Genomic DNA, 15,742 nt, shown 5'->3' on the forward strand with positions numbered 1-15,742 from the left:
TCGTGATTCGTAGCTGATCCTCGACTGGAGAAACAAGTTAAAAAATTGCTATTTAATTTCATCCCCTCTTTTTCACCCTTCACGATGAATCACATAGTTACCAAGGATACCATTTCGTCCCCGTACGAAACAATAGCGCAATCCCGTGTGAACCAGAGTAGCGACTCCCTCAATTTGTTCGCCAGGAAACGCTTGAATCACCTGTAATCGAGGTGGAATGATTCACGTTGTTAATTCATAACTCGCATACTGAATACTTTGTCTGAAATGAACTCTATAGAAATTTCAAAAATAGACAAAACTGATATTACGGATCGTATTTATTATTCGCTGTTTAATACCAAAGCTACTAAAATATGAAACCAAAGATTGTACCAAGGAAATAAAAAAAGAAGAGAATTCTATATTACAAGGAGAAGAACGAGCTTTCATCCATATATTTTACGAAGAATCATTCAAATCCTCAGAAGTTCATCGTTGCGAATTTATGAAACTTCGATGAAAAATTAAATACTGATACGCGCGATATCTGATGACAAATATTTGCCAAGTTATCACGAAAGTAACAATTGCTCAATATAAATTAAAAATTCTGATAATATTTTTACTTGACCAATTTATACAACCATTGTGATCAATGTTTGCATTGTATAAATAGAGAAATAAGCTATGTTTTGCCAGAACGACATAAAACTCTCTAGTCGAGGCGATTTTTTCCGTGTCGTATAAGTAATCGATAATTTATACTTCATTACCATGGAAAACGAGAGAAATTAAATTCGTGAAAGTGATAAGTAACTCGAGCAGTACCTGTAATTCGAACCAGGGTCGTTGACGTGTCGGAACCAATCTTTACAGTCACTTTCGATAGAAGAATCGAGCACCGGAAGAGACCCAAATGGAGGCTGTGGTTCGCGAACCGCGATCTGGAAAATTTCCTCGAGGCTGCGATCGTTTATCGCGAGACACGAACTTTCCGTGATTCTGGTATGTCACGCTCGGTTACGTAAAATTATTTATGCTACATACATGTAATTTTGTTATCTTTATTTCGACCAAGGAATCGAACTCCTTGTTATCCTATTGTGTTATCATGCATTATTCCTTTTAACACCTTTCCTATATTAAAATTTTCGAACAGCAGTTTCTCGAAAACAACAGACGACCTCCGGAACGAAGAAACTTTATTCTTAGTTTCCGAGTCATGTTTGTAAACAGAATAATATTTTCGTAACATTCAATTGCAACATTCTGTCCATTTGAAACATTCTCTACCTATATTCTAATTTTTCTATACAATTCTCCATTAGATGTTCCGAGTTCTTCTACGTATCGCCTATATCATTTCTTTTTCTCTTTCAATATAATCTCCTACTAATGAAGCTGTTTATATCTTTCACCATTAAAGTCAAATTAAAAATTATCCATTAGAAATTCTCTACAGATCTTCTGCAGATTCTCTCCTTTTAGAGATTTTCCGTAACAGTTAAATCTTGCGTCTTACGTACATTGAGAAATAGCGGTGCAAGCAAGATAGGAGATTATGCAAATATATTGGAGAACGAGCAGACACGGTTAAAGCACCGGTTCATCTGAGCAGTCACGTGAAAGGGGAACGATAAAACTGTTTCTTCTACTGCGTATGCATGTCGAGCTTTAACGATGGTGAAGGGGTAAAAGTTGGGGAGAAAAGACGCGTAAAATTACAATGCGTGGAAAGAAACGAGAATAGCCTGTTCGACGCAATCAAGGGATCGTATCCGATGGAGGAACTGCTCTTACCTAATGTGGACATCAATTTTAATATTTCCACGCTTCGAGGCTCGCTGCCTCCTTTACGTAACTTTTCGTGCTCGCCAAACTTAAAAAAAAAAAAGAACAAGAAAGAAGAATACATACGTGCGTGTAACGATTCTATTATTATGTAAGAGGAAATCTTCAGCGAGGTTGACCACAAATTGATCGTAAATCAATTTGATGGACGTCGAAGTCTGTCGACTGTCACGAGATCGATTTTAGCTGAAATCTTAGGGTTTCGTGACTAGCAGGTTATCCAGAAAATTCGTACTGATTTTTCAATAAGCAAGGAAACTATATATTAACCAAGTACATCAAATGGAAAGAAGAGTTCCCTGCTACACAAACTTTTAATATTCTTAACTCTTTGCATCCTAACAATATTCGATATTTTATCCCAAATAATTTTATTCTTTTGAAAGACACATGAAGAGATAATTTTTTATTCTTTATATGTGAATTCTACATATATTCATAGATTTTTAAAGGATTAATCATTATGGCGAGTCGGTTATAGCACGTAATGGTGATTCGTATCTAAGATCGTGATCTTTGCAAATACAAATATAGAAAAGAAGTAATGTCATTGTATGTAAAGACATATCAAGTGGAGAGTGTCGCAGTTTTTGTTAAATAAAATGGAAAGTAGCATTAGTTGCTCGTCGTCGCGTGATTCCTCCTAACTTCGGAAAGGTCAGGAAACAGAGCCACCATAGCGACAGCGGCAGCGGATGTTGCACAATGAGGGACATGTTCCTGTTCTCACAAAAGAATTTCATACGAGCCGTTGACGGTTCGAAAAGAAGCCAAGCTTTTGGTTAAAACGGTCGTATATTTCCTCGTTGCTTTTCATTGGATATCACGGAATATTTTATCGGAGAAAAATGTTCTTTGTTCTCTCTACCTCGACGAAATGTTTAAACGGAGAAAATCTACAAGAGTAAATATAGATTAAGAAAGATTTATGGAAAATTTAAACTTAATGATTGTAATTTGCAAAGTCGTTTGTAATAGAGTTTCTAATTACAAAATCATTCGATTGTAAAGTAGATTCTGTTCTCTTTATGAATAATAATGTCGCACCATTAAAATAGTAATGTAATGTGGACTGTTGTCTATCAAACGAAAGAAACTTCTCAAAATATCTCGTAAAATGTATAATCAAATTGAATTTCATCTTTCGGTTAGAAAAATGTGTTTTCTTTCCTGCTAGAAATAATTGTTCCACCAATATAAAAATCCCTGCTTCCGTCAATGTTTTTCCCTAAACTCACACACATTTCCCATTTTCACCTGACGATATCTCTCGATCGACATACCACGATCTTACTTCCAGCTAATCGTTTTCACGATTCACGCTCGTTAACGCGATTTCTAACAAAACTATCTTCCAACTCCCATGCACATCGCCAACAGAAACAAAATTAGTAATATCGCTGCCTATCTACAATATAATTAGATATTTTGAAGTAATTAGATTAAAAAATTATTTTGTAACTCAATACACGTAAAGGACCAAGAGAAAATGAATTCATTTTGTAGAGGACGTTCATACGTCTACGTTCACGATAAATCTGGCACAAAAGTTGGTTATTCTAGCAGAAGAACGTTCGCTGTTACAATCTTTACCACATTTCAAACGTATGACGCACGAAAATTAAATGTCGCATGGATAGTTTTCTTCTTACAATCGCCTGAAGAAATGCGATTTATCAATTACATACTAACGTCAACCGTTACCTTCAACTACGCAATTGTCATATTTAATGCAAATTAGAAGAATAAAATTACTATGAAAGTTATCCTTTGATACGTACAAATGAAATTGTTCGAACTAACATTCTACGTTCCAATTTCTAATAATAGGAAAGCACAAACGTAAATCTTCATCTTCTCAAGCGACAGAATTGACCTTCGTAAAAGGAATCAAACGTGTAAATGGCTTAGAGAGACGATACACGCGATAAAATCTCTAATCCGTAGAATGGTAACTAAGCTTGTAAATAAAGTTGAACCTTGATAGGAAATCTCACATTTCAAACATTTCACACGCAATGTGTTTCAAACACATTGCTATACCTTCTTGAAAGATTTTAATAAAGTTCCCTACAAAAGTACTGTATTTTTTGAAAACAGAAAACACTCACACCATTTTTTTCACTAAATTACTCAAATATAGATAGTACCTGGCGTTTCCAGCGTTCTCCACAAATTCCATCGTCACCTGACAGTAAACGATCTTCACCGCGAACATGGTGCACCGGCATCGTTCACGTCCACGGGATAACGTCGTTCAGCGTCGGTTTCGATCGCGTTTTCAGAACAGAAATGAATGTTTCCAGGCGAGGTACCCGAGCGAATTTCGATGTACGCTTGTCGCAGGCCCTTTGTCCTGCACGCAAGTGCGTGCACATCAGGTGAAACGGACAGAGACGTGCGTCAAAGCGGATGTCCGGTATGTTCCGCTGTGCCGGCCTCTCTTCCCTCGTTCTGTCGATCGCTCTTTCGATTGCATCGACCATCGTGTCGCGAACCGTCCCGACTAATTAACCATTCTACGCGCGTTTGTTGAATTTCGCTCGATTCCCGATTTTTCTGTCGTTATCGTCTCGCGATAGTCGAGAATGGAAAATGGAAAAAATCAACGTGCATACCTATATCACGTGAAACGTGACTCAAAACCTCTTTGTGTTTGCAGATGGTTCGGGCAGATGATAATTGAATTTATAAGAGAATGTGATAGGTATTAACGATTGAAAGACTAATTGTGTCACATTGAGTGAAAAGATTATTCGTTTCGCTGAAAAATTTTATCGCTGATGTGATGCTAATTATTGGCGAGCTTTTTGCTTTCAATGGAAGACTAACTTCAAAATTGTAGCGAATTATAAATTATTTCCCGACGATTATTTATATTAGAATTTCTTCTTTTTAATGAAAGAAAGAAAACTTTGATGATTCTGACATTAACGTAGATTAAAGTTATTTTATGTATATGATGAGCTCAACAAGCATCTATTTTTATGTTAGAAAGGTTTAAACAATTAAGTGTATAATATTTAATATGTAATATTTTAATTATTTTCCATTATTTGTTATATAGTTATAAGAACTCTTTGAATTTTCTGAATATTTTTCTCATTTTTATTTCTCCTCCTAACGATATAATGGGGAATAAGGTAATTTATTTCGCTCGTAACAAATGTAACTGAACCAATTACCTTTTATAAAACCAGAAATATTTCTGAACGATGAATTAACTTTGCTTTCGTTATAGGGTTCAAAAAAAGTTGATTAATATGATTTCTCAATGCTCAGAAAGAGCGTTTCGATGTTACTCGTTTTCAATTGCTTTAACGAGAACGCTTTCGTCTGCCTGTTGAAAATGTTTTCCTGATACAAAATGTGTATATGAAACCGAAGGAAGTTCCTGTAGTAATTATACTGGAAACTACTGTCCGGAACGACGATTTGCTTTTCATTACGCCCAGCTTTATTAATCAATGCCACGGTTCGAAATTTCTACAAAATAGCTGGTCTCCAACGCAGATTCGTCTCGAATCGATTATACGTATATATTGACGAATTTATTGCATTTCCTATTTACATAAGACCTTAATTCAATGAAACGTACAATACTAAATTGGAAATAAAGGCGAAATTCCAGCAAACAGTTGGCAGACTCGTTAGTGGAATCGCGAACAAGAAGATAGAATTTCTCGAGTTTCTAGAAGCGCTTAATTAGCGGAACTATGACAAGCGTGCAATTTATTAAATAAGATAAATCCATTCAAAGGAACAATATTGAAAATTTCCATGCAAATTTCGTTAGTCACGTATACTTAACATAAAATGAAGGTATAATTTCTCGAGAATCGTATGAACTAATTTATAAATAATAATGAATTTAAAAATCATTTAATCTCGACTAATCACGGCAAAATTCATTTCATACACTGTAGATTATCTTGCAAGATAATCTACGTTTCATTAGTGCGAACTAATTCGGATAATGTAGGTGTGGATGGAACGAAAAGAAAATTGTTAGATATACGAAATTAAAATTGTGATAATCGCAAATGAGAAGATAATCAAACTTTATATGTGAAATTATATCATCTTTTCTACTAAAACTTCTCTCTCTGAACGATTTTCAAATTTCGCGCGGCGACGAGCGCGGTAACGACGCGCAATTTCGTAGTGAATGCGCATGCTCTGGAAAATAGTTGCATAGAAGTAATCAAATAAAGTATCGATCATTATGAAATTCTACCACGTTACTTTCTAAAGAATCCAATCTTTTCTCTCTCCAAAATTACATTCTGTATTTTCTATTTTGTACACCATGTTATCAAAGAAAAGGATATACATGAACTCAAATCGTAGTACCGAATGATCCTTTGTTGAAACTTTTCCTGAAACAAGAAATCTTTTTTCATATCTCGAAACAGGCATAGCTTTAACAAATTTTACTTTATTTACTAAATTTGTATTCTTGCACAATTTAATTAATATTATTAATGAAATTTTACGAGCTACAAGTTATTAGTGTTAACAAATTCTCTTACATAATAGTAATAAGTTTCCTAGTAATAAGCAATATAAAAAATGAAATTTTACAAGTAAATTTTACAAATTATAAGCCATCCGGTTATCCTTTTTAACTTAAATAAAAATTTGTAACGAAGTTTATAATCTACGATTTGTTTCGTTTCAATCGATCGATGTTATTGGTCGATAAGTTGTTGTGCAAGGGGGTCCTAATATATCCTAATATTTATGAGAGTAAAACACGATGAAAGCGGGAACGTTCAAAAACCGAGACGCAAACGCGCGCAAGGTCTCAAAGAGAATGTCGTAATTAGACCACGACCGCGCTAATAAGCGCAGTCTGACCGTGTCGAAATTCCACTAATTAACAATTAATCGTCCACTAATCATAAGATAGTATCTCATTCGAACGGTTTCAAACTAAAACGGTGTACGGTTTTTCTCGTCAGCGAAGAGTTTCCTAAAAGGGTTCCAACTCGGAAACTGCGGCGTATACCTCCGTATAATTCGTTGTGGCATTCCTCGTGCTTAAGCAACGAACGATACAACGATCCCGACGAATAATGAAAGATAACCAGGGAATAGATTAATATCATCGTCAGCCATCACTATATACTGTATAGTTTCTGCTCTGATATTTATGCACCGTAGAGAAGTTCCAGGCGATTTTTCGAGTTCATTAAAAATCTGGGCCAGCGTAGTTGCCCCTCTAATACCGTATAAAGCAATTAACTTAGAGCGAAGCTAATTTCCATTGTACTTAATTTCCCTCCCTCTTTCTTTGTCGTATCTTTTCTCTTTTCTCCTTGTCATCCCCTTATTGTCGTCTTGCTACATGTTATTTAATTAAGAAGGAAGATTTAAATAACTTCGCTCACTTTAGCAAATGATCGTCTTAGTTAAATGAATTATGAATTATTGGCGCCTTTTCTACGCTATATATTTTCTAAATATTTTAATGAGGCATTTCCACCGTTATTTAACGTTCAGTTCCTACTGTATGGCTTTCTGGAAAATTTTCTTGTGAAGACAAATCACTCACCGATGGCATTTTTGACGTTGCCTCTCTTGTACCCATAATGCCTCTCCAAGGGTATGGGTTCCGCTTTGCACTCCACCCATGGTCGACCCTTGAACGACGAGGCCTGTGATAAATTCATCATTAACGAATCATTATTTCCACGCCAATATCGTTATGCATATTAATCTAATAAACTACATCCATGTAAAATACATTCGTAGAATATAAACATAATAATAGATCGTTGTTGATCGATCAATTATTCGCAATAAGTTTCAAGATAACATCCACTTAGACCGTGAAACACACTAATTATAAGTTCCCTGCATAAATGAATAACAAACGAAATAGCCCGGCTGTTCAATTCATTTTCACGCCTCGATCAGAAATTATACGAATTTTATTTACAACCCTGATAACGGAACCGCGTTTCATGTTTTCCTACTTATTATGCATTTTACTATTCTTAGTTTCTTTCTTTTTAATTCCTGTATTTCACGGTTAATTTACATGAGGAATTTTCTTCCGGTAAAACGCTATTATGCGAAAGATATATCATGCGTGCCGTGTTTCTTTGCGAATGGAAAAAAGAAATTGACTGTAAGCGAGGTGGATGCAAAGAAAATTAAAAATATTTCTTGTCATTAAAAAAATTTTACAAATAATAAATGGGGTTCTTGGTTGCAGTTATGCTTGACATGTGTAATATATAGAATGGTTACCTTTATAATAACTAGTAATCGTGTCTGCGTACAGATGGCGTTTAGAGAATTACGCTTTCCCGTTGGTGAAATTGATCAATGATGTATAAAATATCGGACTTACGATATGTTCGGTAGAACCGAGAATTGTTCCTACGTTAATTTTGTCTAGAAAGGGTCAGACTTTTAGTTTTGACCCACGGATGTAATTCTAAAGTTAATAAAGTTTATATTTAGAATGTTTGAAATGTTATTAGTATTTTATATATTTTTATAATTGTTTGTACTTCGTTCATACTTTCATATGGAATAGTATTTAATAGGGTAAATTACACAGTACAGCATCTCATATAACACACTATTTTCCGTGACTTTTTCAATTCCACACAGGACAGATACATCGTTGTATATTTTTTCTTTCTTTTTAAATTGTAAAATTTTAGATGGATGGGGGGATATCAATGCCAGAAGCATTTATGTGGAAATTCGTATAAGGATTCATTGAAAACAGTATGAATTGATAGATTTATTCATTAGATTTGGACATTAATATACGTTTTTAAATTGATCGATTCGTTTTTGAATAAGTAACGCATTCAACGCGATCCCTCTGCGTGTAAATTTCACCTACACATCGACAAATCAACCGACATAAAGGCACAACTGAGGCAGAATAATATTCCACTAGAAAATGCACGTTTTGGAACGCCACACACACTGGCTTATCGTAAATCTCACTTCGGCAAGAGTACGAGGAAATCCAGAGGGATTTAACCAAAAACCAAATTTGCCATGCACTTGTCGCACAAACATCGAAGTGCATACACCAGGATAATACATTATTCGCCTACCCTTGGGAAAATCCCCGACGATCAATCGTCGTGCATCCTTGAAGAGGCCACGCCACGCAAAGACGTTCACTGAAGCACAATGAAAAGCACGCGACAAGGAAAACGAACCCTCTCTGTTTTCTTTTCTCCCTTTTCCTTTTTCTTTTTTTTTTTCTTTTTTTCTGCGCACCAAGGAAGCACGTAGGATAATATCTGCGCGCACGATTCACTTATTAGTTGAACAGAATCCAGAGATAGACTGGTCAGCACGGGAAACTTCGCCACCACAAACTTTTCATAGAGTCAGGAAGAAGGGAGGACGACACCAAAAGGTGGTGGTAGCATCTTTGCCACTTCCAGCGACGAGCTACGAATCGTCGAAGAAGCTAGAGTTGGCCACTCTCGTGGGGGCGGACTAATTGTCGGACGTTGCGCCTTTGCTCATCGTCGAGAAGAATTAATCACGAACATACCGAATTTTACTCGAACTGCTTCCTTTTCTTCCGATCGAACACTTTTTAATGATGTTATCGAATCGTAGTCGCGGAAGAATTACATAGTTTCCCTCTCGGAACCGGAAATTGATACACTACTCGGGTTTCGTGTTCTGCGATTCTCGTACAAGTACGTATATTAAAAACGAGTATTAAATTCAGAATAAAATACTAGTACTGAATATTTACAATTAATATGCCATAATTATTAATGTATAGTATATTTTTACAGAGTTCTGAAATTCTGTGTGTAACTTTGGAAGTGATTCAATAGATGTGATTCAAATAAATAGGAGATTGAACTACGCCTCTTTTAGGGCCATACTCTCAACAGTGTGATGTAAATGAGAAGGAGTAGTAATAGGGAGAGAAAGATATGGTCGCTGGCCTACGCAAACGGCACAGTACTGTCGATAAAGGATAGGAGTTATAATATAATAAGGAAAATGAAGAGTTACCTAGAAACAAAAGAATTAATATAAAGCGCGGAGAAGTTAAAGGTATTAAATATCCAAGAAAGGGAAAAACCAAAAGAAGGAAGAGCATAGAAGTGGAACGATGAAATGGTAGAAGAAATAAACGATGAAGTATTTAGGATACACTCTTCAAAAATGACGGAGGATCGGAGAAGCGTTTGGATGAAACGGCTAGAAAGGCCATGATAGCCATAAAACAAACGTAGGAAATGGATGATGGAAGATTCAAATATAACCTGGAAAGGAGATCAATAATTTTTGGTAGTTTGGTAAAAAGCCTCATGCCGTACACAGCGGAAATATGGGGTAAAAGGACTAAGAAAAGTAGGACAAATTACGAACAAGATACATAAAGTGGGTTCTAACAATAAGATTTTAGCACACCCTCGTATATAGCGATGGAAGAAACAAAAGTGGACGAATTAAGAATAGAAGCAGGCAGCAGAGCAGTAAAGTATGAAGAAAAATCGAGGACAAGGTATATAAACAGTAGTTTATAGAAATTAATGTTCGAGTACTGGAAAAAGATGGACTCGAAATGGGAAGAAGAGATAAAACGATACTATGAGGAGAAGAGCATAAACCTAATGGAGCTCAGGATAACATAACAGTAGTCCTAATACTGTTTGACGGGACAGAGCAGCAAGAGTGACAATATGACAGAATGGTAGGAGGAAAACACGACGGAAAATACGGAGAACTAAGAGAAAAAAGCAAAACAGAGTATCTGAAGAAGGAATCAATCGATGATAGGGAGATTCGGATACGTAATGAAGAAAGAGTTAATAAATTGTGGATAAAACCCCAGGAGAAGAACTGCCGAAGAACTGTAAATCTCTTCGCCTGTGAACAATCTCATAGAAGAATGCAGACAAGTTGAAAGAGATAAAAGATTAGTCAGTATTGCACAGAAAGTAATGAAAATATTGTATTGGTGTATACTTTTGTATTGATTTTATAAGCACAACCATTTGCCAACTACTTTTCAAAGAATGGTTTAACGCGTCGATAAAATAATTCACAAAAATTTAATTTGTTGAAATCGAGCGAGCCTCGTTATTACACAAGCATCACCAGAGAAACCGGTTGTTGCTCGATTCCAGCGAGCATAATTCCTTCCGGCCTTCGTTTCATGCTATCATACGCTTTTCAAAAGCTACCGTTTACACAAGCCCGGGCATTCCTTCCCAGCTTTCCACATAGCAAAACAATTCGATGAAATTTTCCAATCACGAACATTGCTTACCTATTTGTAAAAATCAAATTTCTCATCTCATAATATTCTTCTAAACTCAGTTACGACTGTCACAAAAATGGTATAAAATTTAATTACATCAAATTTCAAAAGGATCGAACTTCGAACGATAATTTTAGTGTAATAACTCAAATAAGTTTGAGAATAGGTATCGTTCCCTGAATTTGGAATTGCAGACTAATAAGAATAAAATCCTACATTTCCCCGACATCCACAAGCGTACTCTTGGCCAATAACAAGTTCTCTTACTGCCAGCCGTCGAGCCGAAGTGTTTCAGCTTCGTGGATGCATTTTTCAAAGATCGCATAGCCGGATCGCGGTGCTCGGTTCCGTTCTGCTTACAACAGAAAGATCCACGTACTCGTCGTCCCATTCCGATCTCCACACTCTAATACCTTTCCTCATATCAACGGTTGCTAACCAGGTTAACGCGATCCAGCTCTCGATCATACGACCATCACGCGAATGAATTCACGGAAACAGCGAGTTTCGTTCGCTGAACGATCCTTTTCTTTCTCCTGTGAAAAATATCACCGAGATAACGACGATGTTAAATGGGATTACACAGCTGAGAATACACAGCTTGAATGGAATCTATTAACACAGAAAATTCAATATTAAGGCAAATCCCTTGGTCTGGTTGAAAGGCAAACAATTTACACTTGGCTAGCAGGTGCTTTTGTTACTTGTAGAAGTATCGTATTCGGCTTAATTAGGTTGAAATAGGACATCCTTTGCTTTAAGCGTGTATAGTTAGGGTTCCTTTCAGTTTTCTATTTAATCTTCCCTTATTATGATCTGCCTCATTTTATTTTCTCTTTCTCCCTCTATTCTTTTTCAAGTCTTATTTAATCTTTCAACTGGGTCTTTCATTGGTCAAACATATCTATACTCTTGAAAGTCAAAGTTAATGAAGAGAGATCAATTTCAGCTATGTCGATGGTGATTTTGCTTAATTATATATACATTATAGAGTTAATTTGCACATTGATGCGCTAAAACAAGAGGAATTCAAATAGTAAGATTATTATGTCTAACACAAGTTACAGATCTGAGTGAGACGAGTCAACTCGTTTTCCCTGTTTAACAAATTAAAAATTACTAGCGCCGATTTGATTTGTTCGATAAACTTTCCAATAAAAGCATACTTAGAATAATTAATTTTATCGCTACGATAAAATATAGATAGTTTGTTTGTCCAAATGCCTGTTTATTTATGGTTCTATTAATCGAGACATACATACAGAATGCTATTTATCTTCGATATTGAACCATCAGTTATATTATGAAGAGAAATGACTCGATTTCATCCGAATAATATATTATCGAAAAGGCAACCATATTGCAATATTTCTCATCAATAACAATTTTATTTTCGAAATTTGTAGCTACGAGACAAGAAAAATTGAAACTCTCACCGAATATCTATCATATCCTTAAAATTCGAAGTTCCTGCTCCCATTTTCTCGATCCATTGCGCGAACAGACATAAAGCAAACGATTCTATCGTCATTAATATTTTACGAAGTAAGTCTGACAGTACAAGAATACGAAGAAGCTACGCGAAAAGAAAGTCGAAGAAGCTCTAGAGAATAGTTATTTCTGTCGCGACAATTGCAGTTTCAACTGACGTACACGATACAAAAAGCTCACGGAGTTAAATCCCATTTCAATCGCGACTCTCCTAGATTCATCTTCTTCTCGAAAGAAAGGAGTTTACACTTGGAGCTAGAATGCTGTAAAAAATGCTTAGTAGACGGTGTTAAAAAAGAGAAATTGCATTCAATTAGTCTCTCTTTCTCTCTTTCTCTAACTTGATAGTTTCGATAACGAGAAGTAGTTTGACAGGAAAATTTACGATATAGAGAAAAATTTCTGATTCGACTTTTAGATTGTATCTGCGAAGCTTTGAAAATTTATAAAATATAATTTGCACAAGTTGAGAATGCATAATGTAACATTATGTTTATTGGTTGAATTGTGAATTTATATGAAAGAATGTGCATATGTACTTACTGACCTACTGTCGATTCTTTCTTATACGAGCCACGCTTTAGATATCAATCTGTAATTTTGCTTATATATAGTATATGTCTATATTAATCCAATTTTTAACGTAGAAAATATACTATATTGTGTTACAGTTTAATTTAATTTAATATGAATATGTAAATAGATGGGTTGTTTGCTTACAAAAATTGCGTTAAATTATGAACAGTTTCCGAAAGTACCTTATCAAATGTCAATCAGTGGGAATAAAATATCGAATACGGCTCAAATAGTGAAAGAATAATGTTCATTAAAGAAATTATCGTGTTTCTAATATTTCTTAAAATTCTTTCTTATCGTTAAACGAAATTCTTCTTATTCAATAAAAAATGAAGAATCTCTAATAAATTATCTATGCTACTATTTTATACTATAAGTATACTTATTGCTTTTCTATAATCTCTCGTTATCCCTCAGTGAATTTGAAAATTCCATTCTCTCGAAAGATGTCAGATCTTTTCGACGATAAATTCATGGGAATCGCGTACAATCAAAGTAACAAAAATTGAAATTGTTTTAGTTGCTGGCGTGATCGTAACATACTCTCGAGGTTTGCCAAAAATCACGGTCCCACTACCATCGAGGAAGGAGCAATGTGTGTTCACCCTGAAACCAATCACTCACACGGTAGGAAACTTTCTCCACATGCTAAAGAAGGAAGATCGTGGTATCGATCGTGCAATCGTGACGACCATCGGTAAGTCCTTGAAGAATTTCTTAAAGATGCAAGACCACGAACCTTTACGCTACGGAAAAATTCTTTACGATGTTTCCAGACGGCGTCAGGATAGGCTCCAACAATACGATCGAGACGTTAATGGAGAACGACTTTCGACTGATAATAAACGACATGGAGTACTTGGTACAACCGCCGTTGCATCATAAGCACACCATGGTAAGTCTGTCTTTAAAACTCGATGTTGTTAAACGATTTACGATTCTTTAAAAAATTTAAAAATTCATGAGCTAAAAAACTCAGAAAAATGTAAAAGTTCTACTCGGTAATTCGAGACATACTTATCGCATAATTTTTCATTTCTCAAATTTAGAACTTGAGCGAGCGGAAATCTATTTCTTCTAACCCTTTGTTCATTCTGAACCACAGATAATCCGTATTGATATCGTTAATTTGTTAGATCAAATAAGAAATGAAAAAATGTATATAAAAATTAATTGAACGTATTCGAATGTTATCCAGGAGAATATAGAGAAGTTATCGGACGTCCGAACGTTAATCGGTCAGTTGTACGAGTCGTTTCACGTTCGAGAACACTATGCTACCATGGAGAAGCATGTGTTGGAAGAATTGGAAACCGTCAAATTGGAACTGGAACCCCTCGAACAAGTAAGTTGTTCTTGAAATGAAAATGTCGCTCAACTTTGAATCCTCCATTCCAAACTTCATTGTTGGCAAACCACTCAGAATTTGTCATTTGTTAGTAATTACCAACAATAAGTTACCGTGAACGATAATCCAGCCAGAAAAATTCGCTTTATAACTGAGATAAATCTTGCTAATATAATAACTCTCGCTAATTACATTGAATTCATAACGTTTTTCTTAAAATCCTGTCATAATCTTCGCTAAAATCTTTCCTAAAATGTGTATCTATAATTATTCTATTCAAGATTGTTAAGTCATTAATTTGTAAGAGAGAGTATATGTCGATACAAAAATTTAGTGTCGTTATTTTATTTCCTATTACACTGCAGTACTCACTTCATTATAAAATCAAAAATAAAATATTTTTACAAGCTTTTATTTATTTTTCCTGCGTTTTTTGTGGTCGTAATATTTTTTGATATTGAATATCCTGTTAATCAATATACTTTCACTTCTATGAAGAAGCCCATAAATTTTATCTAAATGGACTTTCTTCACCTAAACGAGATGTGGCAAGTACTTGGCCACGGGATATGACAGACTTTGATTGGAAAAAGTTAAGATTTACACGTTAAACTGCATATAATTAATCCAGAATAACTGTGTGATTTTAATACTTTTTACATAGTCAAATATTTAACACGAATAAACAGACATTTTATTACTCAAAAGCAAACTTGTAATGACATATGTATGCCCCTGCTGATTAAATCTATTCATCGTGAACAGCAAATCGAATTAATCGATCGCAGTTCAGCACGACAATGAACCTGTGTCTCTAGAAACGGCGCAGAGAACGACGTTATCTAAATTAAACGGAAGTTTAAGGAACTTGGAAGGCGTTATTAGCGTACCAACACGTTTCAAAACGCGGCACGCGTGCAAAATTATTCGACTAAACGCGTCTTCTTTCATTGTTCGTTTTCTCCTTGCCGCGATAAATTAATTCATCCTTCGCGAGTTTCGGTTTTAATTATCTTCGTGTATGCACTTGCACGATGGCGTAATTATATCTCGATTTTTTCTTTCTCTCTTCCTTTGTTTTCTTGCCAGGGTTGTTGTTCTCCGGCTGCATACTACGAAAATTACATCAACGTTCTCATAATCCGCCGCTAGATCGTTCTAAGGCTCGTTTAATTATACAGAATATTTCAGAAAGAAGGTAGGTGACTGTTTTACGTGAA

The 15,742-nt window shown here is 35.3% G+C and overlaps 2 protein-coding genes across 2 annotated transcripts in view; one reads left to right on the forward strand and one right to left on the reverse strand.

Moving 5' to 3' along the window:
* Nucleotides 1–15,742, forward strand: part of LOC122571351 (calcium uniporter protein, mitochondrial) — a 77,104-nt gene that overhangs the window by 55,391 nt on the left and 5,971 nt on the right. Inside the window, exons 3-5 of the mRNA XM_043734987.1 lie at nt 13,695–13,871; nt 13,951–14,069; nt 14,373–14,519. Coding sequence (XP_043590922.1) covers nt 13,695–13,871; nt 13,951–14,069; nt 14,373–14,519 — 443 coding nt within the window. The remainder of the gene's footprint in view (nt 1–13,694; nt 13,872–13,950; nt 14,070–14,372; nt 14,520–15,742) is intronic.
* The window catches only part of LOC122571341 (protein javelin), a 46,759-nt gene that overhangs the window by 23,486 nt on the left and 7,531 nt on the right, over nt 1–15,742 (reverse strand). Inside the window, exon 2 of the mRNA XM_043734961.1 lies at nt 7,391–7,493. Within this exon, the coding sequence (XP_043590896.1) occupies nt 7,391–7,493 (103 nt within the window). The remainder of the gene's footprint in view (nt 1–7,390; nt 7,494–15,742) is intronic.

This window comes from Bombus pyrosoma, linkage group LG10, assembly GCF_014825855.1.
Source record: "Bombus pyrosoma isolate SC7728 linkage group LG10, ASM1482585v1, whole genome shotgun sequence".
NCBI classification, from domain to species: domain Eukaryota; kingdom Metazoa; phylum Arthropoda; class Insecta; order Hymenoptera; family Apidae; genus Bombus; species Bombus pyrosoma.